At 39.5% G+C, this 26,056-nt stretch overlaps 1 protein-coding gene across 3 annotated transcripts in view; it reads right to left on the reverse strand.

Moving 5' to 3' along the window:
* Nucleotides 1-393: 393 nt before the first annotated feature.
* LOC121731032 overlaps nucleotides 394-26,056 on the reverse strand; it is a 91,560-nt gene continuing 65,897 nt past the window's right edge. For 2 of the 3 annotated variants that reach the window (XM_042120335.1, XM_042120337.1), the window contains 11 exons: nucleotides 19,440-19,578; nucleotides 18,047-18,111; nucleotides 17,289-17,427; nucleotides 11,106-11,218; nucleotides 6,318-6,452; nucleotides 5,879-6,010; nucleotides 5,256-5,472; nucleotides 4,537-4,682; nucleotides 3,691-4,029; nucleotides 3,101-3,295; nucleotides 394-1,514 (listed from right to left, as the gene is read on the reverse strand). In XM_042120335.1, coding sequence (XP_041976269.1) covers nucleotides 1,417-1,514; nucleotides 3,101-3,295; nucleotides 3,691-4,029; nucleotides 4,537-4,682; nucleotides 5,256-5,472; nucleotides 5,879-6,010; nucleotides 6,318-6,452; nucleotides 11,106-11,218; nucleotides 17,289-17,427; nucleotides 18,047-18,111; nucleotides 19,440-19,578 — 1,718 coding nt within the window. In that variant the 3' untranslated portion in view covers nucleotides 394-1,416. The remainder of the gene's footprint in view (nucleotides 1,515-3,100; nucleotides 3,296-3,690; nucleotides 4,030-4,536; nucleotides 4,683-5,255; nucleotides 5,473-5,878; nucleotides 6,011-6,317; nucleotides 6,453-11,105; nucleotides 11,219-17,288; nucleotides 17,428-18,046; nucleotides 18,112-19,439; nucleotides 19,579-26,056) is intronic. The other variant, XM_042120336.1, reaches the window with a different exon arrangement.

Below are 26,056 nucleotides of genomic sequence, written 5' to 3' on the forward strand. Positions count from 1 at the left end.
GCAAAATATACGATAATATTTTATACAAGTTAATAAGCAAATTATCCTTTGCTAATAAATATACTTTAAGGTTGGATTGCACCAGAGGCGTGGTTAAAGTTATGGTTATAGTTAAGGCTAACTATAACTTTAACCTTAACTTTGACCGGAGAAATTGACAGATGACAGCTGGTCCAACAAGGTTATAAAAGAACGTGGAACGAGGGCGCTGCTGGTAAGGGAGAACTGTCAAAAATGGCGTTTTTGTATGATGACAGCGTTAGTTCCTTTTTTCGCTACGTGCATTTAAAACCTTGTCGAGCTCTATGATAATGGTTAAATATGGCGTCTTGATGGCGTGCATTTTTAACTTTAACCAAAGATTTGATATTTTGCATTGTAGTTAAAGTTATAGTTACAGTTAGTTGGTGCAACCCAACCTTAATCTATGCAAGGCTTGTCTTTGCCTTGTACATTGGAAAAGTCACACGACAAACAAGGACAGGGGACCTTGAATAGTAATGAAATATCTTTATCAGTAGGTAAGAGGGCTATAAAACAAATGCAAAAGGTATTTTTTTATGATGGAACCAAATAGTGTTAAAACAGGCGCACTCAGCTATACAATAGATATCAATCACACAGTATACTCGACAGAAAGTAGTTAAACAATATTATGTCCTTGTCTGATACGTTAGAAAAATCGCTAGAAAGACAAGAACAAAACATTATAAAAGTATAATTGCTCCTGTATACACCATGAATCTTTTTATTAGGGGGGGTTAATGTTTACTTGAATTATCATCTAACATGAAAATTGCACCATGGATTTAATTTTTACACATTATTTAAAATTTTTGCGAAGATGTTAAAACTTTGACAGTCGTTGTTAGGTAATGAGCAAATAGTAAAAGTTACTAAAATTGATTATGGTGTGATTAAAAAAACATAAATTATATAAAATAAACGTAATGTTTACATCAATTAATTACGTTAAAACAAGTTAAATGCATTAGTCGTTATAAATAAATCCTGCTACATTAAGGACGATAAAACTGCGCAGTTCAGCTGTCGCAGACCGCTCACCGCAGTAGACACATTATTATAATTAATGTAAGAGACTGTTTACTACTACTTAGTAATAGTACCTAATCATACTTGTAGGTAATCATTCGCAATGTCATATGAGAAAAACCGATTTTCTTTCGCAAACTACAGAATGGATTTTCTCCGAAATTAGTAAGCAGTGGCTACCACTGCTTACTTAGACAGCAGTTTAGGTTGTGGGCTAGGCCAGGGCCAAAATGCTGTGATTGAACAGTCCAAACTGCGCAGTTTTACTATCGTCTGTAGCCGGCATAGGGTTCTACGGAACACAAAATAACAGACATTTTAACTATATTGAGTACAAGTTTTCTAGGTGCCCTAGACTCTGAATCACCTAGGTATCACATGCAGGAGTAGTGTTAGTAGACATGTCGTGTACGGCGACGGCAGCCACTGTGGCTGGCGGTTTGGCTCGTCTTGACATTTACCTGGAATGTACAGATAATAGATATATTTTATTCATTAAAAAATATACAAGATATTGCCGATCCGGGCATCCGTAATAATAATAGCTCCCACACCGGTTTCGGTGACGGTGGCGGCCAGCTACGCAGGAGTAATTTTATAGTGCCCAAGTGTGTGCGCAGTACACAAGAGCACTCTCTATTCCTTTACTCTCATAACCCAGTGGGACGGAAGACCGACACGACCGGCGAGAGATCAGGCGCAGGACCGACTTTTTACATGCCCATCCGACGCATGGATCATCTTTCTTGTCAGACAATCATGTGATCAGCCTGCATTGTCCTAACCAAACTTGGAAATAACATGTATCCAACGCGGGAATCGAACCCACGACCTCCGGGTCAAGAGCCTCGCTCTATACCACCAGACCACGGAGGCGTAGGGCATCCGTATGGGTATGAAGAGGCATTTTTTTTGAGTTCCCAGCATTGTTTTCATAGAAAAAGTTGTTCATTTTGACGGGCTCATTTGATGGTTTCAAGGACAACGGCGTTTACAGTAACACACTATATAAATGTTAAGCAAAGAATTTGATAAAGATTGTAAAGCAATAGAGTAAAATGTAACTGAGTATGTGATCTACTTGTTTCTTTTGCGCACATTAGTATTGCACTTGCAAACATTTTCCTGATGTACAGGTAACAGAATACAAAGTCGAATCTATAGGAAGGTTTCTTTTGGTACTTGCCCGATCGAGCTATTTAGCCACTCCGGGTAAAGATTGCTTTCGCCGCTATTTACATACAGAAAACCATATATAAGACGTGGGTAAAATACGTAAATATCCAACCTCAAGTAGCTTTGAAGGCAAAATTTTCTAACTTAGGAGGTGTATGGCTAATGGCTGTGTTGGAAGATAGAAATAAGCCAATTTTGCCGCCCCTCATTTTTGCCGCTCTGAGCAAATGAGTATGCCGACTTAGAACTGATGTTGAAATTTTTAAATTTGACGTATTATGACGAAAATCGTCGCTAGGGTTGTTAACTTGTTACGTCTACGAATTTAAAACTATGACATATTCGATGGACGTGTTCCTCTTTGATCGTATTGTTGTTTGTATTTTGGCACATGTGCCAAAATACAAACAATGACAATTTTAATCGCATGTATGCGATTAAAATTGTCAGAATCCAATTTTGAAATCTTTATTTTAAATATTTAAAAATAAATAATATCTGCCAGCGCGAGGCACATTCCGTTCATAATCCTAGTGAAACCCGACGAATTTGACGGATATTGAAACCTGTCCGTTTCTTTGCAGTCGAACTACTGGTAGTTATGTCTATTGTGCAAATGCCCGACTCGCATTGATTATTTCGGGCCCTGCTTGGACGGTATTGGCGTGGTTATTGTCACGTGTAATCGCTTCATAATCTGGTCACATACAATAGGAAGCACATAATGCATAATATTATGACATGTGGGACAAGAGACCCACGCTTTCCCATTTCACACGGGCTATAAAGTGACTCTTTTCAAGACAGCGGCCAGTTTTTAGCCACGTGTCAGAAGATCCTTGCAGGCCTGTACTCCATGCGGTATACTGACCGTCGAACGCTGCGTCGTACACTCTGTGGTCGGGCGCGCGCTCGCAGTTGGCGGCGGAGCGCGCGAGCGACAGCGCGGCGCGGCCCTCGCGCGACACCCAGCAGTAGCGACGCGCCGCGCCGCTGTCGCGCGACACCGGCGTCGTCACCACGAACGACAGCCCGTTCTCGTACCACCCGCCGTGGCACGTGTACGCTGAAATGATAAAGAAGACATTTGATTGTACGTCGTTCAGGGAGGATCAGTCACAAGGGTCAGGATAAGGATAATTCTGCATAAACTATAAAGTAATTAATGAAACGTATGTAAACGTCTTATAAGAACGTCTGCGGTTAGTCTTACTCTGAACGGACATAACATTAAGTACTAAACATGATGCTTTGACATTATCGATGTGAAGAACAAAAGAAATTCGATAGAATCAACGATAAAGGATATTCAATAGAGCCGCGTGCCAAGGCCTGTCCATATACGCATTGGAACGGACCGCTGCTGCTCCCGCCCCGCTGCCTGCTGATTTCGAGACTGAAGCCTAATTGTTTGTCATAGCTAAATAGAAGAGATTAAAATCGTTTAAATGTTTTATTTACCTGTCATGACTTCCTTATTCTCGCACGTGGAGTAGAACTCCATGTTCTTGACGGAGTTGCAGCCCACCTCGAGTCTGCTGTACACGCCGCACTCCTCCGAGCCCCTCCTACTCCTCAATATGGGGGTCTCAGACATATTCCTTACGCTAAAATTGAACATCCTAGTGTGGTTAACCCTACGATTATGATCCAGTTCCTGCCTCTTATGCCTATGCCCCTCTCTTTCGTTTGTGTCGTCGTTTCTATGTTTGTCCTTCTCGCTCAGCCCCCTCTTGTGGCGGTGGTTTGATATTATGTACTTTCCGGAGTACGGGCATTCTTTGGAGTCGGGGTTACTGGCTGAAATTGAAAAAACGAAATTGTTTCAATATTTTTGTTCAGTAGCTTGTTTTTAGTGAAAGCCCTCTGTTTTATATCGGATCATAGTAGATACATTTTTTTATCATTTCATTCTAGTCCACACAGATGTCCATTTCTGAAATTGTGTTCTTATATTGCTGTTTTATTCTGCCCAGTTAATCTTTCAGCATATCAAACATATATGTAAGTATCATGGTCCAGTAAACTTAGGCTTAAATTAGGTATGAACCTCGGAATTCGAGATACCCAGCTGTAAGTCTGAAAATATGTGTATATTAGCACCCTAAATGTTGTCTCAAAACCAATGTACACCATATTTACAGACTTACAGCTGGGTATCTCAAATTCCGAGTTGAACTTACTATATTAATTGGACTATCACCATTGTTGCTACTGATATGATATTATAGCTAATATAGACAATTAATTACACCTTTATTGGTCTATGGAAAGAAGGTCACAGTTATGAAATTATGCGTTGCTCACCGACAAGTGTGACGTAGGGTGCAGTAGCGGCGTTGAAGTGGTGAGGGGAGCACGCGTCGTCGGCGCGGGGAGCGGGTGAGCCGCGTTGCAGCTCCGCGATGTGAGCATCACGACGATATAATACGACGCACACGTAGCGGGACACGCTGTAACGTGTAACGTAGTCAGGAATAGAGCAGGTAACATGATTGTTAGGTATCGTGTTAAACACAATGTGTATATTCTCTCACAAGTAAACTCGCTGCAACGTGGAACGTGGTCAATAATGTGTAAGGACCATGCCACACGACGCGGTGCGGCAGCGGTACGGCACCTGCCGGTGCCGCTCCGGTGTCCTACATAAAAAACGGTTGGTATGGCACACGGCGCCGTGCGGTGCGCTCCGGCGCTGCACCGCACGCGAGGCGGAGACGCGGGGAGCTCGAGTCCGTCGCTGCTACAGTACTGCAAAACGTTACGGTGCCGCACTCATCGTGTGGCATCACCGTAACTTGGGCGGCAACGTGTAACGTGGCCAGCAACAGGGTGACAAGGTTAGCAAACAGATAACACGAACGTTATTTTCTCTAGTACAAGTTGTACAGTATCACACATACACTACCAAGATATTGTACGTAACAGCCAATGGACATCTTTTAAAAAATATTCGATAATGCCCAATAATTAATGTTCCTTGCACAGGCACCGGCATTCATTGTGTTATTTGAAACTACACTAACCAATGGTGTTGCCAGTGCGCGACGAGCGCGACAGAATTTCCACTCGGCGAGCTGGCCTTCACGCTCACACAGAACACCTTCACCTCGCCGCCCGTGGCGTTGGTGATCCGCAGCGTCGCGTTGCGTTGGAACGTGTAGTTGCTGCTGTAGTCGAGCGTATGCCACGTGTGCGAGAACGTCATCCACGAGGGGAATTGGCATGTGAACTTGCTTGTCACTGGAATGGCAAATTTTACTATAAGACAGTTAAATAATTAAAGGTTTCATTTATAGTCAGTACATGAATAATTTGAACCCAGTAAACTATGCGTGCTTTTTGCGATGTATTCAAGGCTTTTGTCATGATAACACATACGTAATATTTGATAAAAAACTACGCCTTTTTTCTGTAAGAGGACTCTTGTTCTAACTTTACAATACTTATATTAGCACCCAAAACTTAAAATCTTAACACGAGTGGCAAGAGGATTTTAAAACCGACCAAAATGTAGGAGTACATCAAGGGTCTATATTAAAACCTTGACATTTTATGATCAACATGAATGACTGACCGTTTCTTGTCAAATATAGTTTATAGGATACTCTGCGTCACTCGCAAACTTTTCATCTCTTCGTCTACCCACCTCTCTTTAGCGCCATGGTTCTAGAGCCTTCTGTGGCGCTGAACAGGCCGTTGCACGTGGCGTCACCGGACTGTGCCACGCGGTACTCGACGCCACCAGGAGTTGGTATCTCCTTTATGTTGCTGCCCGATGCTGAAAGTGGCATAAGTTGGATAAGTTTAATAAGAGAAAAATAGCATATTCTGTATATTATTTAAACGTGCACCTAAGTAAGCAAATAGTAGTAAACTTCTAGTATGGTCATTGGTCGTTTGCGCTATGTCCTATAAGACAAAGCTTAATAGTAAGTCTAAAAACGGGAACAATAGTAAGCTAATTTTACGCTTCTATTTGAATAGACTTCAATAAAAAAAAAACTCAAAAAATTCCTAAAAACTCTACAATCTAAATCCTAAAAATAACCAAAACTGAACCAAAGCTCTCTATAAATAAGTCTTACCAATACCATTTGTCTTCTCGTAGACGAAGCAGCGGTATCGGTCCTCGTTGCTGGTGGCGTGGTTGTGGTGGATCTTCCCCACCAGGAACCGCAGGCTGCCCTCCTTCCACGTCGCCAGGCATTCCAGCTCCTCCACTGGAAATTGCAGTTAGCAATTGAAATTCCACTAAGTAGGTAGATATCCGATATATTATTTACAACCTCTTTTTTTTAACATGGGGAAATGCTTTACGCGTCGCCGGCAAATTGGGGCTATCGACCTACCCCGGCTGATATCCTCAATTTGCCGGGGATGTGGGACTCCTGCGTAGTCTACCCACTAAAACCCCATGGGGCTCCACTCATCGCTAAAGGCAGAGGGTACGATAGAACCTACCGCAACTATATATTTATTACCTACTTATTGGAATTTCAATTTCCTTCGTCATTACTAAGATCATTTGATTCGCGCTTACATTATACATGTGACAACTATGCTACGACTTGTGTCACATGATTGGTTGGAAATACACAAGAATAAAAAATAAAGTTTATCTGTCTGTGCGTGAAATAATGATTCTAGGAGTAAGATTTTATACGTGGGAGAGCCATGCTTCGGCAATGGGCCGGCTCGACCGGAGAAATACCACGTTCTCACAGAAAACCGGCGTGAAACAGTGCTTGCGCTGTGTTTCGTCGAGTGAGTGAGTTTACCGGAGGCCCGATCCCCTACCCTATTCCCTTCCCTACCCTCCCCTATTCCCTTCCCTTCCCTACCCTCTCCTATTACCCTATTCCCTCTTAAAAGGCCGGCAACGCACCTCCAGCTCTTCTGATGCTGCGAGTGTCCATAGGCGACGGAAATTGCTTTCCATCAGGTGACCCGTTTGCTCGTTTGCCCCCTTTATTTCATAAAAAAAAAGAAGATGATGAATATCTCACTATTTAAATCACCCTCAGCTTTTTTTATATTTTAATCCGCCTAAATATCAGAGTCGTGAACCTTATATAAAAATGATGCCACGTCCAGTGCCGTGACTTTCTCTACCCACCAGCTTTATTAAAGTAAATACATTACAATCAATAGTTTTACAATATGAATAAAATATAAATCAATAAAATGGAATCCTCGAAGCGCCATAAAAGTATTAAAACTCGTAGCAAATATTGTAAAGTGTATTGTGGATGTCAGCGTCGACTGTCGACTCTCGGAAATTGTGAGGACGTCATTTCGGGGACTCCCTTATCTGCTAAAACTTTATTCTGTCACTTACGAGTAAAATAGCATTTTGCGCCATTGTTCGTGTGATTGTCGCCGACTTCGTGAGTTATGTTTTATTTAATCTAGTCAAAGTCAGTTAAAAGTTACTGTAGAGACTAGAGAAACACTTTGACTTTGTATTTTGTCGCGGTTTAAAATGTAAATACTCGTGTTAAGATAATATTTTAGAGCACAACATACGCAATCCGTAATTTTACAAATTATTTTAGTGTATTTCAGTGAAAGGTCTTATTAAGTTTCATGGTCGAATCACACCGAGATTTATTGGCTATCGAGATATACAAGCATGGCTCTCCCACGAATTAATCATACGTGGGAGAGCCATGCTTCGGCACGAATGGGCCGGCTCGACCGGATAAATACCACGTTCTCACAGAAAACCGACGTGAAACAGCGCTTGCGCTGTGTTTCGCCGAGTGAGTGAGTTTACCGGAGGCCCAATTCCCTACCCTCAACTATTCCCTTCCCTTCCCTTCCCTGCCCTCCCCTATTACCCTTTTCCCTCTTAAAAGGCCGGCGACGCACTTGCAGCTCTTCTGATGCTGCGAGTGTCCATGGGCGACGGAAGTTGCTTTCCATCAGGTGAACCGTTTGCTCGTTTGCCCCCTTATTTCATAAAAAAAAAGACACCACTCGCACCTTTTAATACCGATATAAAATCAATCGTAATAAAGAACATCTAGCACAAATTCACAGATAAGACAACAATTGCAAGCATTATTGCGTCGCGTTGTTAAGTGTGAAATCACCCTAACTCTTAATGTCTCATCAGGGATTCTTTTGTTTTGTTGTGACACGCTCTATGTTTAGTAAACGGGTGACAGACAACTAGACTCGCCTATTTTGGGAACAAATAACAATCGTCAGTAACTTTACACAAACATATTTAGACATAGCGCAAAGAGTTATTTAGAGATTACTTAAAATAATATAATTAGAGCGATAATAATTGTATTATAAACAAAATTAAAAAAACTAAAGTTATGTAATTTTCTTTGTACGTTTATAAACGATAATTACATAGGCCCGAAACAATTTGACACAGCAAAAGCTTTGTTGAAATAAAGTTTTATAGTGAATTCAATCAAATACATTTATTTGTGTTCTTTCGTGGAATTGTGTGGCGGTTCACATTGTTTGTGCTATCACTTAGCGATGGAAATTCATTTATTTTGCACAATCGCAATCATTTATTTCCAACAATACGTCAAATTTTAGGAGTAAACAAGACAATGAAGTTGAAAAAACGCACGGAAAACTCTTGCAGTGCGTTGTACCAACTATTATCTTTTCTGTGGTTGTACTTTGAATTTACACTTTTTAATTTTTTTTTTATGAAATAAGGGGGCAAACGAGCAAACGGGTCACCTGATGGAAAGCAACATCCGTCGCTCATGGACACTCGCAGCATCAGAAGAGCTGCAAGTGCGTTGCCGGCCTTTTAAGAGGGAATAGGGTAATAGAGGAGGGAAGGGAAGGGAATAGGGGAGGACAGGGAAGGGAATAGGGTAGGGGATTGGGCCTCCGGTAAACTCACTCACTCGGCGAAACACAGCGCAAGCGCTGTTTCACGCCGGTTTTCTGTGAGAACGTGGTATTTCTCCGGTCGAGCCGGCCCATTCGTGCCGAAGCATGGCTCTCCCACGTATAGAACGTGGTATTTCTCCGGATGATGTATGATGCACTCATTATTGGAAAATGTGTGCATCAAAAAGTATGACATAAATCTAATTAATGTTGCCGTGCAAAAACGTTTAGTTAAAACTACCTATGCGAATGACTTCTTAAGCATATAAAAATATCTGATAATATGTTTTTACGACTCTTTGAGCCAATCCACACGTACCACAACCACACCACGTCGCAACGACAAATTGCTGTCAAGCAGTGGTAACATAGTAAAAGGACACAGGGAAGTACAAAGGCACCGCGCGCGGCTTGTATGTGTGCGCCATAGCATCATTGCGTCGCCACGTACGGCACACAACAAAATCTCGGCGGTACCAGGCCTCTAAAACTGGCCGAGATTTTGTTGTGTGCCGTACGTGGCGATGCATTGATACTATGGCGCACACATACAAGCCGCGCGCGATGCCTTTGTATGAAGATAACTTACTTCCCCTCCTTTTACTATGGTGGTAACGTGTGAAAAGTGTCGCTGCAACCAACCACGTCGACATTTTGATGTCGTGTGCAGACATAGTTCGACTCCGGCTTTTATAGCGGAAACACGTGTTGACTAAACTCATGGAATTCGAAGAGGAAACTTTATTATTGCTATCCTTGCGAGCGGACGGCGTGCGCGCACTGTCCTTGCATCGACGCAACGTTGTGTTTGCGATGTGGTCGGTGTCACACACGCGGTCGACAACGACTGCAAACTGTGGTGCGCCGCGCCGTACGTGTGAATAGTCTTATTCATTTACAATACGAAATATACGCCCGACCACGTGTTGTGGTTGTGGTTGTGGTTGTGGTTGTGGTTGTGGTTGTGGTGTGGTTGTGGTGTGGTTGTGGTGTGGTTGTGGTGTGGTTGTGGTGTGGTTGTGGTGTGGTTGTGGTTGTGGTTGTGGTTGTGGTTGTGGTGTGGTGTGGTTGTGGTGTGGTTGTGGTGTGGTTGTGGTGTGGTTGTGGTGTGGTTGTGGTGTGGTTGTGGTTGTGGTTGTGGTGTGGTTGTGGTGTGGTTGTGGTGTGGTTGTGGTGTGGTTGTGGTTGTGGTGTGGTTGTGGTGTGGTTGTGGTGTGGTTGTGGTGTGGTTGTGGTGTGGTTGTGGTGTGGTTGTGGTGTGGTTGTGGTGTGGTTGTGGTTGTGGTTGTGGTTGTGGTGTGGTTGTGGTGTGGTTGTGGTGTGGTTGTGGTGTGGTTGTGGTGTGGTTGTGGTTGTGGTTGTGGTGTGGTTGTGGTGTGGTTGTGGTGTGGTTGTGGTTGTGGTTGTGGTTGTGGTTGTGGTGTGGTTGTGGTGTGGTTGTGGTGTGGTTGTGGTGTGGTTGTGGTTGTGGTTGTGGTTGTGGTGTGGTTGTGGTGTGGTTGTGGTGTGGTTGTTGTGTGGTTGTGGTTGTGGTGTGGTTGTGGTGTGGTTGTGGTGTGGTTGTGGTGTGGTTGTGGCGTGGTTGTGGTTGTGGTTGTGGTGTGGTTGTGGTGTGGTTGTGGTGTGGTTGTGGTGTGGTTGTGGTTGTGGTTGTGGTTGTGGTTGTGGTTGTGGTTGTGGTGTGGTTGTGGTGTGGTTGTGGTGTGGTTGTGGTGTGGTTGTGGTGTGGTTGTGGTGTGGTTGTGGTGTGGTTGTGGTTGTGGTTGTGGTGTGGTTGTGGTGTGGTTGTGGTGTGGTTGTGGTGTGGTTGTGGTGTGGTTGTGGTTGTGGTGTGGTTGTGGTTGTGGTGTGGTTGTGGTACGTGTGTGTTGGCCCTTTGAGATTATAAACTATAAGGTAGACCCTACGCAGGGGAGTACCAATATACTTATCCCGACCGACATGCCTAAGCCGCCGGTGACACGTAAAGCATTTTCCCATACCAAAAAGGATATACTCACCAGTACTCTCCGAGCCGTAGACGTCGGGACAGGCCTGGTAGTTGAGCAGCAGCCTGGAGTCTTCTGTACAGCTCTCTATAGATGAAGCAGGGATCTTGCAGTCACCGTGGCCTCTGAAAGTAAAAAATATAAGGTTTTTTAATAATGATGCAGTGTTTTTTTGCACCCAATATTTTTGGATTATAATAATTAATCTCTCTCTCTCTCTGTCTAAGTATCTAGAAAACTAAGAGTTACTCGATTAAAAAAAGCATACAAAAATAAAAATAAAGTATTTTCTCAAAGACCAACATTGATTGATATTTTTTAACACCCGACAAAAAAGAGGGGTGATATAAGTTTGATGTGCCTGTCTGTCGGTCTGTCTGTCTGTCTGTGGCATCGTAGCATCCAAACGGGTGGACCGATTTTGATTCAGTTTTTTTTGTTTGAAAGCTGACTTAATCGAGGGTGTTCTTAGCTATAGTTCATCATCATCAGCCTGCTCCTCAGAAAATCGCTGTTCATCTGGCTCGTGAAGGGCCGATTAGCAACTTGCAGTCGTTTGGTGGGCTTCATATTTTGCATTCTAGTTCGTGTTATTTATGAATATTTACACATTAATGGAAAGTTGACCTGGTGCTGCAGCATCACCTGGTAATCAATAGGATACCCAACTCCTCACCAACTTAGAGCAAGGTATCGTGTTTGGGCTCATTTTAATTGCGACAACTAGTAAGACGTAGATAAACAGTAAATTTTTGCATGCTGCTGCTGCAGCATCACCTGGATTCTATAGGAGCCGAGCTCCATATGAACCCAAAGTGGAGGTTTCATGTTTGGACTCATATTGATGGCCTCATCCAAAAGGACATTCCTAGATGGTACTCATTGGGATATAATAGGATCTTGTTGATAGGAATTATTCTGCACTATAGTGCAGAATAATTCCTATCAACATCAGTCAGTTTATTTTATTTTATGCTTTTTAAACTTGTGTTGGTTAAAAAATTAGGAAATTAAAAAAAAAAAAACCCCGCCAACAACTTTAAAAAGTAATGAAATAATAAATTTGACTGACTTTAAGTTTAAATAGTTAATTTCTAAGGTAAAGTGATATTTTAGTCCATAATTGTTGTCAAGGTGTGTCGGGGGACCGCTAAAATGTAGATGTTTGATTTCATATAACAGGGTCAGTTCACAGCGAACCGAATAGAGACAATCAGTGACATGGCGAAACAAAATGCAAAACACACTATTGGCGGTCCCCTGACACACCGTGACAACGATTATGGACTAAAATATCATTTTACGCGAATTAACTATTTAAACTTAAAGTCATTAAAATTTATAATTTCATTACTTTTTATTTTTTAAAGTTGTTGGCGAGGGTATTTTTAAATTTCTTAATTTAATTTTTTCATCCATAAAAACTCGCAAAAGATTTCGTGACAATACTCGAAAACCAATTATGTATAATAAATAGGTACTCAAGATTGTCTTTATTATTTTATTTTGAATAACATATAATACTGATTGATTTTTCTACACGTGCCATTCAAGAACCAAAAACTCATTATTGTTACTGGGGTCAAAATGAAAGGGCAAGAACAGTTACACGTGAGTTTGTAAATTAATAAACTTATTATTAAAATAACTTGTTGGGAACTTTTGATACAGTTTCAAAAACGTTTGTAACTTTATACCGCCGATACGTCACGTTTTACAATTGACATTTAAATTTTGTATGCATTGTCGCGTTGCGTTTCGTTTTGGTGTGAACTGATCCTTAATTCATAAGGTACGTGCGTATTAGGACAGGCACAATGGGGCGAGCGGCGAGCCGTATTTTTTTTACATAATTTTCGCGAATCTATCATGAATAAAAATAATTTACAAATTTTGTTACTCGCGCCAAATCTCGAGAACGGCTGAACCGATTTTATAGGTAATTTTAGTCTTAAAATATTCGTGGAAGTCCAGCCGAGCTAGCACGGCCACCAGTAGAAATGCAAAAGTATAGACAAACTGTGGAGATAAACTTAAGGTGAAGTTCCAATCTTTTTTCGTTCCGAAAAATTCAATTAAAATGCCACTTTATGACTGGTGGCCGTGCTAGCCCGGCTGGTAAGGTTCAAAGTTCACCGGGTCATCTAGTTTGTAATAAAAATGTGTAGAAATGCCACACAATGTGCTCGTACCTTTACTCACAAAAGCAACAAACGTGTGGTAACAAGCCAATTCGACTAATAAGCTCGTTTCATTTTCTTCAAAGCTGAAAAGTTATTTCAAGAAATATATTTTTCATTTTGTTTCTGTGCAATTGATGACCGTACAATACTCGTACAATGTGTTTTTTTATTGTACTTATTTTCGATGGAAATCTTCTAGTTATCGAAAATACAACAACTGTTTATTTAAAATGAGCTGTGTTTAAATATATTAATATTAATTTATGTTCGGTTAAATATTTATCTTCTTAATAAAATATAATAAAATATTTACACAGCGGATAAGTTTCAAGTTTCAACTGCAAAATATATGTTTATTGTAATTTATATACATTATACACATCAAGTAATTTTTCTAGTCAGTACATAGTTTACTTTTCACGTGACATTGGTCACTACCTCGATCGTGGGAATCGCAGACACAATAGATTTTCAATATTATAGCTGGGTGCCGCTTGGGGATTGATGGGTTAATCTCGCATGGAAATTCTATTGTATTCTATTGTTATCGCGGTCGAATCCGACCGCTTGGGGGTTGAGAGGAGTTATTATTTTATTAAAAAAACACTCCATATAGATGCGGAACTCAAGCGCCACTTAAAGTCAAGGGCTCTTCAAAATGTATCCGATGATGATGACAGCCACTCAGTTAATAGTTAAGACCCACTAAGGAAGACTTTGAAAAAGTGACAACCATTGCTTTTGATTCGAAAGTTGGTCCTTCGAGCAAATGACCTACTACGTCACAACGACGAGTATATTTTTAACCGACTTCCATAAAGGAGAAGGTTATATTTTGTAGAATCTTCTCACACTGTTGTCAATGGGGATTGTCCATTTTTTTTTAATTTTGCTCATTACAAAAACATTTCGAGGAATAAGGTCAGTGATCGTTTTTCTGTATATAAACGAAAAAAATACCCATTAGTTACTTATATTTTTGAACAAATACGTTTAACCTTTGTTTGACCTTCAATGGCGTTAAATTAGCAATAAATTCGACCAACATTACGTTTCGAACTTTTGGTAAGCTTCTCGTATCAGCTTTCACACAATGAGAACTTGCATTTGACGAACCAGCCATTATAAATAAGATTGAAAGGAAATTTAAAACATATGCAGAGGTCAATTGGCGGCCGATGATGACGTCAGAGCGAAACTTCAAAAATTTATTGAGAAAAAACTAGCCAATGAATTTCAAAATTATTTAATTTATATTCTTAAAATACCCTAATTTAACGAAAAAAAATATAAAAAGTACATGTGATTTTTTTTGGAAAATGCCCATTTCGTTTCTTCTTATATTTAATACTAGACACAATTTTTACTTCGCACTAAAGGAGTGAGCACACTGAGGCGGGCCGTGCCGGGGCTCAGCGTGCCGGGGCTCATCGCAAAAATCCGCCTCCATACAATTTGTATGGAAGCGGAAATCAACTGCGCCCCGACACAGTGTGCGATACGCGCATCCGCTTCCATACAAATTGTATGAAGGCGGATTTTTGCGATGAGCCCCGGCACGCTGAGCCCCGGCACGGCCCGTCTCAGTGTGCTCACTCCTATATGCGGCTTGATACAAGAACCCTAAAGTTTCAAAAGTACCTTACTAATAACAGTACATTGATTAGTTAGGGGTTATAAATGTATAATCGTAGTCGTACACCATGACACACTATCAACACCAAAAGACTGGTAGTCGCCCAATGGCTAGAGTTCACTTAGGACAAACACTAACCATTAACCAAACACCTTACTTATTGATTTCTGACACTGCCCGTGTCGACCAATTAACTGGAACTCAAATTAAAAAGTCATTACAAAATGACGGCCGTCGAGGTCCGAACATGAACGAATGACTCGTCCAATATGTCACTAGTAATGGATGAGTGATTAAACATCAATTTGTCTACCGAAAGCTGTTCGAGCTGTTCTGGACACGGCACAGTCATCATCAAAAATGGTGCCTCATAATATCCATACTAAGGGCCTGTTTCACCACTTTTTTAATAATGTTTATAATTGCTCCCCCGTACATATACAGGTAAATTATACCATTTATTTATCTTTTCACTTGATTTTTTTTTTGAGTTTTCTATACATTTTTGTTTAATTTTTTTACATACAGTACTTATTTAAATTTTCTTATTTGTTTAACATTTTTTCTTTCATTTTACAACAATCAATTCGCAATATTTTCTAGTACAACAGTGAGTTTATAATATGTTTTATACTTAAAATAGTTTTACAACAATACAATATTTTGTTGTACATAGATTTACAACATGGTATCTGTTTCACCACTTCCTGATAAGTGCCGGATAGGCTATCCACAACTTAACTTGGCAGATAGAGTATGGCACATCTGTCAAATAAGTTGTGGCCGGATAGGCTATCCACCACTCAACTTGACAGATCATCTTGACAGACCATCTTTCAATGGAGTATGGAGCCTATCCGGCACTTTATCAGGAAGTGGTGAAACAGGCTCTTAGGCTATCCACCAAGGCCAGGAGGAGCTAAGATAAAACCAATTAGGTTAGGTTTACCTCTACCTACGTCGTATCCCAATGTTGATTATTCCAGCCACATTAGCTACCAATCAGTGTTAGTGCAGGCTCGATTGCAGATGTGATCCTATCTCGTCGGGTGCTAATAGCTATCATACTAACAGATTGTCATAATGTTAGTGCTTCATCATCGCGATTCAGATCTTATCCTCTGGTATCATGGTGGTGATAATGTGAAAGCTACATCATCTTAATATTATATAAAATTCTCACAAATCACAATGTTAGTTGCCGTACTCCTCCGATACGGCTTTACTGATTTTTACCAAATTATATATGCATAATATTCAGTAGGTCTGAGAATCAGCTACTGGGTACCTACTTATTATATTGATAAGTGCATTACTTGAATAAATAGTAGTAAATTATTACAACTCCAGACTGACGGCGACCATTGTTTGTGCGACGGAATAGCGATGGACGTTGCCATGGTGCCATACTTATTTAGTCACTTCAGTAAAATAATATGGGTGAAATATGTACTTTACATGGCAAAACAACGCTTGCCGGGACAGCTAGTAGCTAGCCTATGTAAAATTCATACATGTTGTAAAGTACGAAAGTGTTCGTTTATTGGTTTGGCATAGAGATACTTTGAAGGACAGTTTGTTTTCGTTGTGGCAATATTATGTACGACTGCCTTGCGATTAACGAATTCCTGTGCTTTTGTTGTTGTTGGACAATGTTTTCGGACTTTTCGGATAGTATGTCCTAGTTTCTGGAACTACAACGAATTGTCTCTGTAATTTTTTTATGAAATAAGGGGGCAAACGAGCTAACGGGTCACCTGATGGAAAGCAACTTCCGTCGCCCATGGACACTCGCAGCATCAGAAGAGCTACAGGTGCGTTGCCGACATTTTAAGAGGGAATAGGGTAATATGGGAGGGTAGGGAAGGGAAGGGTATAGGGGAGGGGAGGGAAGGGAAGGGGAAGGAATAGGGAAGGGAATAGGGTCCCTACCCTATTGGGCCTCCGGAGAACTCACTCACTTGGCGAAACACAGCGCAAGCGCCGTTTCACGCCGGTTTTCTGTGAGAACGCGGTATTTCTCCGGTCGAGCCGGCCCATTCGTGCCGAAGCATTGCTCTCCCACGTTGAATAAGGTAGAAAAGTCATTTGACATACAAAAACAGCTTTAAATATGTTAAATTAGGTAAGATTAAATTAAATGTGGCCCGCCGGGACTTTATTTATGGCCCGTGTGCTGACCATTTTGAAATCACACCCCCCGGAAATGTAAAGTCGTCGTGAAAGTCGTGATTTTATTTTCCACTTTTATTTTGAACAACGATATTTTTTTACCCTAAAAATTGTTGTTGCGGCCCGCGACTCCAAGAGTCAAGACCAAAACATGTTTTTGGCCCGTATGAAAAAAAGTTTGGGGCCACTGATGTAAGGCCTTACCTGTTATACGAAAAGGAAAAGGGTCCTTTGAGCGGACAGTCGACGGGTTCGGCGTTCTCCCGGAACATGGAGTAGAGCAGAGCGTCTCCGGTGATGGTGGTGCAGAGGTGGGGCAGAGCGTCCCGACGGTGACAGAACGCTGTGGAAATGAAAAGTATTATTTCATATCTATGGAAGTTTTACACGACGACAGTGGGTAATGAACATAAACATAATTAAGTTTTCTGTTATATTATTTAATTCACGTTCATGATCCATGAAATATTCATGGATCATGAAAACTTTTTGTTCCGTCAGCAGGACTCGAACCCGCCAATTCAGGCTAACCACGTGCTCTTAAAGTTCAAACACAGTTACGACGACCTCAGAAGCTTTAGTTGATCTCCATACAAAAACAATATTATCAGTTTTCCTACGAAACTCACAGATGTTTTCTAGAAAACAAAGATTGTTGAGCTACAAAAAATAACAAACAATATTTTTTAACACGCGCAGTAAATATTCTCTAAGGCGAAACTTGTTTAAGAAAGTTAAACTAAAAATTGTTTGTGTTACTAAAATAGAAAGAAAAAAAATATTTTTCCTAGCCAAAACCAAAACTCTGAAGAGCCCAAAGTGTCTGCTTTTGATACCCAAAAGGATGCACCGATTTTGTTTAAATTTTTGGTTTGATAGCTGATATGCTCGGGACGCGAAAGTGCATGCAAACTTGGAGGCCAATAATAAGAATAATAATATAGTGTACTAAGTATACTTACTTTCTTTATATTGAAGTACGTTTATATGTTTTTCGTGCATTACAACACAGCGATAACAGCCTTTTCTGTAAAAAAAAATAACATAATAAGCTATAACATATTTAAAATTCTTTGCATAATTCGACTCCTAAGTTAGGTATTTTAATAAAGCACCATCCACACGGTCCAGCTTAACAATTAAGCGGCAAGTAGGTAGTGTCAAAAGTGTTCATTGTTTACTCAACTGCGGCCCAAAATAATCAATATCTTTTGAGTATTTTGTAGCACCTCCATCGTGGGTATGGCAGACACAATAGATTTTCAATTGCTATGCGGCATCCGGCTGCCGCTTGGGGATTGATGGGTCAAATTTTGACGCTAGAATTGCAGGTTGGACCGTGTGTATCACCCTGATGTAGACTTGAGTTATAAAAATATACTTTTATATAGAATTTAACTGCGCATCTCACGTATTAACTTTGTAGCCTTAACGTGACCAGAGTCTAAATGTAAATTATTGTAAAAAGTTAACATCAGTAAAGTGGTTGTAATGTCGGGGATTATTTTAGTATTATATCAAATGTTTATAATGCTAATTTTTATAAATATTTTAATATCACGCATTAGGGTTAAATTCCATAAAGTTAATATACCTAGCGGAATAAAGAAACAAAGGCCTGAGCAAGAGAGATGTCACTATCAGTAACACTGCGTGGTAAAAAGAGACGTGTGATATATGACAGCAGCACTCTTTTTTTGACGTCCAGTCGGCACGTGCCGCACGTTGATAATTTAATCTCATAGAAATCATGTTCAATCATGCTTGTGTAAGTGTATACGTACACATATTTTTACACACAGATGAAACCAATTTCGGTTTCGTTTGACAGCTCGAGATTGTTGCTCTATTCCACTATGTATATTAACTTTATGTTAAATTCAGACCGGAACACGACGCGTAGATGCATTTCTATATTTGTACCGAATTAACAGATATACGCGTCGCGTGGCAGTCTGAATTGACCCTTAATCGTGATTCGTGATAGAAAGAAGAAATACAATAGCACAATAGTTTTGTAGAACTTCTATCTTGTAAATTCATAGATTTAAACCAAAATAGGTCCGCCATCTGCTTACGAATCAACTTCTCTAATAGTACTTAAGTACTCCACGTCAAGGCAATTCTCCATTTGGGCCATGATGGACAACCATGATTGCTATTATGATTGCGAAGCTGTCATTAGCGCACAATCGAAGTCGATCATCCTTTAGGCTAAAGGAAAAGTGATAAATTATTATTTCGGCAATCTATGTATGAACGTACAGAGACTGCCTAAATAATGGCTAAACTACTGGTCCGATTTTGACAAAACATAATAAAATAAAAAAGGCTTGTTTTGTCACATGTACTTACTCGTCAACAATAAGGAACTTGTCGCCCTCGGAGGACAGGCAGCGGCCCTTGTTGGACAGCGACCCGTCCTGGATGAGGATCGGCTGGATGACCCCCGACTGGAACCACCGACCCTGCCATCGCGCCGGGAACACGCAACCTGCGGGAAGAAGGTGGTTGTGAATGGAGTAATACTAGTTAACACAGAGGAAACAAGCAAACAGCAAGCAATTCCATTTATAAAGACCTAGATGTCGCTCGGTCCGTTGCGCCGGAAAACGTTTGTCACGCGAAAACCGTACATTTTTCCGGGATAAAAAGTATCCTATGTCCTTTCCCGGAACTTAAAGTATATCCATACCAAATTTCAGCAAAATTGGTTCATCGGTTTGGGCGTGAAGAGTTATAGTAACCTATAAATCTATAGAGACAAACACACTGTCACATTTATAATAATATTAGTATGGATATGGGGTGATGCACACGTTTTGTAAATCAGTTTCAGCAAATGTCTACAATTTTGGTCGAAGTGTTTCACAGTTTCACACCCACAGTTCATGTGTAGGTACTATATCTGATATTATAATCCCGCTATTTATACAAAAATAAAAAAAATATTTTTATGTATGTAATACTAACCAACGGACCGCAGTAGTCTGCAATAAACATAATAATATTTGTATTTGTATAAAAATGAATCCATTTTCGCGTGGTCACGACATCACGGATGGACCGATTTTGCTGAAATTTGGCATAGAGATACTTTGGAGTCTTGAAGACGAACATAGGATACATTTTGTCGGAAAAATGTACGGTTACTGCACGATATACTTTTATGATTTGCGCGTAAACTATTCAATTGATTTTGATGAATTTTGGTATTGATATACTTTGAGTCTCGGGAAAGAACAAGGGATGCTTTTTGTCCCGGAAAATGTACGGTTCCCGCATAATAAACTTTTATGATTTTCGCCTACATATTATTATTATTGTTAAAGTAGTGAATTGAATTTAAGTTCTGCGAGTAGCTAGCAAGGGGGGTTGGTGGTTAAAAGTTCAGTTTTTTTTAATGTTAGCCTATAGTTTTATATTAGAAAGGGTAGGTCGCCGTGCATCATTGCACCTTCATTGAATATAATACAGGTGAATAAATCAGAGATCAAACTCCCAGATGTATAGAACCTTTACAACGATAAAATACTTCTTACAAACTGAGCAGTGAGCGCCAGCTGCGCACGATGGCGAGTGTTTTTATTTCAATTTATTATCATGATTGTTTTTCGAGTAAAATGTTTAATAAAAGTGAAGTATACTATACATATTTTGTATAATATACTGTATACAAGGTGAAACAAAACTAAGTGGTAATAATTTAGGGTGTGTACGTATTCCTTTTAGAGAGTTCACTTTGAAAGTAGCAGCGCTGAAAGAACTATTTTTTTTCACTTTTACTTCGGGAAATCGTGACGCTGGGGCCTTTTTTGGCCACATAGCCCGCCGGGAGCCTAATAATCTTGAGAGTCTCATACTAGCTGGGCAATTAGAGGGGAAAAGAGGCAGAGGCAGAGTGGCTACACGATGGACAGACGCGATTGTCAAGGCTGCTGACTGCACGTTCCAGGAGGCATTTCATCAGGCCAAAAATAGAGACAAGTGGAGAGCCTTATCCCAGAAAGCAAATTTTGGTGGTCACGTCCCTCAGCCATGAGGATACGACTAGGAAGATCTACAAGGAACACAGTGTACACACCCGAAAGTATTATCACTTAGTTCTGTTACACCCTGTATAACCAGTTTATTTAAGTTAGTCATTTGTTTTTTCATTCGATACCTTATAGTACCTAGTACGCTTGATATGATAGAACAATAATAATTATTGTACTCAATCTCTATAACCAAGATGAAAAGCTCCAAAATATCTAGAAAATATAAATGATAAAGTGAAATTGATGTTCAAATTGCGTTGCTCCATGAGAAACTCAAATTGCCTTATCAAATGCAAGTATCATATGTTAAGTTCCGCCTCTGCCCGCTGCGTGGCGCTAGTGGGGTAGTGATGTACTATGTATGCAAATCATCGATGAAATTTTGATCTCCAATTTCGAACTCGTTAGATTAGTTTCCAGGTAATCGACATCTCTGAATTGTCAATTCGATACATGTTTATAAGGCAATACGCAATATATTCTCTTGTCTTGCAGAGACCGGCTATCTTTATCAATCGATGCTTATATATTTTTATGTTATAGCTTCGCTCCTGTTCTTAGAATTTGAAGTAATAATGCTCCTGCTTGTGAGTTGCTTGGGCGCCTACATATTTTAATAGCTTAGCTCCATTCTACTTTACCCTTTTGCTATCAGTAACCTTCCTGGTGAAAAAGTATTAAAATACGAATTATTATGCGTGTTCAGTTTCTCTATATACCCATTCTATCTATTTGCCGAAAGATTATTATGTGTTACGCAGGCTGTAACAAAAGTAAGTGATAATACTCCAGGGTGCGCATATGACCCTGTATAATAAGAGTTTACTGTGAAAATAGCAACGCTGAAAAAGTAGCTTGCGTGCTAGCTTGAAATTTTAGTAAAAGTTGAAAGCTTCGTACGCGAATTAGCATACACTTGTCATGAATTAAGATTTGTCGACTTAATTGGTGCGTTCATAGATAATTCAAAACATCACTGTAGGTAAGCGCAAATTATGAAACATTAAAAAGTGGAAAATTCGGCCCACTCTTTTGCATCGGGCCATAATATGCGCGTACCTTATATCGACATGGAAATTCGTAATTTATTTAAAAAACGTCACGCTACGAGCCACAATTAAATCATCGACTTACCTCGTATTAAGTAATCAAGGTAACGCGACTAAATTTGAAATACCCTGCTCGTAAGTAGGTAAGTAGTGCATTCGACGGCCTTTTAATTCAACCGGTTAGCGGCAGGTAGCGTTTCTGAGGCCCATTAGTGCCTTATCTGTCATCTAATGTAAGTTTTGGCTCAGGTTTTTATAGCGAGGCGTGGACTGGCTTTATTAAATTTAAAGCTTGATTTACAGCTGTTTAGGGGATTTTGGATGTTTGTTAGTCTTCTCCATAAAAATCATAAAATACCCATATTCTACTATTTTTGTGTATAGTCCAGCTTCGTTCCTTGTTCGTTGCAGATCATATTATATATTACTACCAAAGAATCTCCTCATAGTCCACGACATTCGAGTCTTATGTGCCTTTAACTCGGTTTTTTAAGGTACTTAAAAATTTAAAATATACCAAATTAATTTGCCATTCTATTTCTTCACATGGTTTAATTATTAAATAACATTTAAAATTGCTAACACTATTAGCCTTGTATGAATCACTTCAAAGATTACGTATTGAAATGGAGTTTCCTCTATCTATACTAATATTCAATATGTGTTGAAAAGCCTATTATTTGGCTTCAATAACCTTGTCGAGGGTTCAGTACCCCAGCCACAATACTGATTAATACACAATCGTCAATCCTCCACTTGTCACGGAATGCCCCAACTTTGGCCCCAATTGTCAACATGATCTTCATGATAATCGGTGGACAAAAAGATTTATTGATGACATTCAATATCAAATTGGAGATATAGGAGTAGCGTATTCAGCTAGCGTAGTGCCCGTAGGCCTTAGCACGTAGAGCTCCTAATTCTTTATTTTAAAGTCGAATGTTATAGGCCGTAACCCAATAAACATATTTTTTAACTTTCATCAGCAAAGTTTTTAAAAAGAAAAATAAAATTAAAGCGCGGTTGTTCTTACGTCTGAAAAATATTGTGTCGCTTACAAGGCAGGCCTGATTGTTGTAAAATTATGAAGCCTCAAAGACAAATTAAATTGAAAGTTCCAGCAGTAGTGATGATGATAGCAATAAAAGTAATACAGTAAAGCTAACGTACACAAGCGGTACAAGCAGTTAGAAGCACGGGCTTTTAGCGTATTGGAATAAAAATTTCATGGTTTCATTTTATTGGAAAGCATCGGTGCTATTTGTATATGTATGTAGCATCATCAGCGTATGTCTCATTCTAAATTATGTATCTTGTGAATTTGACAAATGACAATAGATATTGAACCATAAAGTTAATATACCTAGCGGAATAGAGCAACAATCTCGAGCTGTCAAACGAAACCGAAATTGGTTTTATCTGTGTGTAAAAATATGTGTATGTATACACTTACACAAGCATGATTGAACATGATTTTGAGATTAAATTGTCAACGTGCAGCACGTGCCGACTGGACGTCAAAAAAAGAGTGCTGTTGTCATTTATCACACGTCTCTTTTTACCACGCAGTGTTACTGATAGTGACATCTCTCTTGCTCAGGCCTTTGTTTCTCTATTCCGCTAGGTACTCGTATATTAACTTTATGTATTGAACGGTATCTGCTAGTACGGGAGCCATAGAACAATTTTTTTTTGTTAATATAAATCGTATTTGTAATCAACAAAACTTGGTTGACTACGGAACCTTAAAACGGAACCTAACCAGCAGATTTTTTGTATATATATATTACATAGGTTAATAGTTAAGTATATAATTTAAGAGTAACATTGTCCTACAAAGAGAACAATCCATATTTTTAGGACCATCAAATCAACGTATGAAATCCTTTCTATCTCTGTTAGCTACCACTTTCAAGATTTTTCGCAGATAAAAATGTTCTTCGTCTTAACAAAATGAAGCTACTCACAAAAAATTAGCTTGATAGTAATAAAAAAAAATGTTCTAGGAATATTTGTTGTTATAGTGGCAACAGAAATAGAGTAAGAGCCTGAGATGGCCAGACCTTCCTTCGTTTCGTAGAGCTGAAAGTTTACCTGTGTGTGACCTTTACAGAGGCAAGAACGACCAGAATATATGGAGTTACGGTCGCGGTTACTTTAGGAGGTATCCAGTTCTGAAGGTCTACCTGACCTTCCAGAAAGAGTAATTTTTGGCAGCTGCCAGACACCCTTAAACTTTCTAAGTACTAGACTTTGAGGGTGTCTAGCAGTGGGAAGTAACTGTCAAAAATGTCCGGCACTGGAAGACGAGATTCCTCCACTTACCGCGAAGAATATAAGCTATGAAATTGAGCTTTACTCTTTCTGGAAGATCAGGTAGACCTTCAGAACTGGATACCTCCTAAAGTAGCCGCGGTCGAAACTCCATAGTTACTGGTCGTTCTGTAAAGGTCACAAACCGGTAAATTTTCAGCTTTTTATTAATTAATATTTTTAAGATTTTATCACATAATAATTATTCTAGTGACTAAGAAGTTAATATACTTAGGGTCTGATAAAATGCACGCGCGTTACGTTAAACCATATTAATTTTCTTAAGTTCACAGCGTTACAAAGCTACAAATACTATTAAGTAGGAGCAAATTAACTAATTCGCTCACATTTTCGTTTACAATTCAGGTGAATTTCCTAGAAATTCAAATTGTTAGTGGAATTTTCTTTACGTTTCCTCTCGCACGACGAAATAAGGTATTTGTGTACCCTGGGCATGTGCAGATATCATCAGCAAGACTCCCTGAGGGTACGACGGGTCTGACGCTCTGGCACGGCCCGCCGGCGCCAACAGACACCCAGACACGAATATTAATATATATGAGTAATGTCTGCGGAGATTAGAGAATATTTTTGTTAGAATAGTGATCGGTGGAACGATTTTCTACATAAAATAAAGATGGTCTCTAGTTATTGTTTACGTAAATTGTTTTGACAAGAATATTGCGTGCCCGAAGTTGGGAACATCGTTATAAATGAGCTAAAATAATATTATTATACTCTGCTAGTTGACGCCTACAACTCCGTTGCGCCAAATTTGTTTATCGTTAGGGAACCGTACATTTTTTCCGGATGAAAAATATCTTAAATAACCTTTCCCAGGATTCAAAGTCCACCAAATTTCAGCAGAATCGGTTCAGCGGTTTAGGCGTGAAGAGGTAACAGACAGAATATAGTCAGACACACTTTCACATTTATAATAATATTAGTATCGAAGTATGAACGTATGGATTTCACTTCAATTTTATCTATTTATAAACAAACAAAATGTAGACATTCTAAACAAAATCTTGACATTCTATTACACATATTTTTTATATAATTGTGCGTTAAATACGTGACATTTCAAATGACATTATGTTGTCTTGACCCAGCCATATTTAGATCAAAATGGAACGAAGCATAGAAAATAAACCTCCGAATTGCTTTAACTCGTGTTTACTTGTATTATTTTAATTAATAATTCGCAGGAGCGAGTTTATTAAAATGGAGTTTAATCAGAGTTAGCTTGTTACGCGCCGCCTTCAGTTGGATTAGAGCCAACTTTCATTTTGCTCACTCAGAATAAATATAACAAAGAATTGAATCTAATTGTTTATACTAAAGTAGAAACCGCGTAGTACGTAGTACATCAATATCTTACTATAATATTATTATGATTTATGGTAGATTTATGTTACAATTATTACTTTGCTGTTGATTTAGCTTTAATTCTTGTTCAAAACATCAGCTTTGAACTACTGTCTCTCTGAACAATCAAGAAAAAAAAAAAAATTGAGGTTTTGATTCACAACCCAGTTTTTTTTTCGACTCGCGTATCAAAAGCCTATGT

This window comes from Aricia agestis, chromosome 10 (genome assembly GCF_905147365.1).
Source record: "Aricia agestis chromosome 10, ilAriAges1.1, whole genome shotgun sequence".
NCBI classification, from domain to species: Eukaryota; Metazoa; Arthropoda; class Insecta; order Lepidoptera; family Lycaenidae; genus Aricia; species Aricia agestis.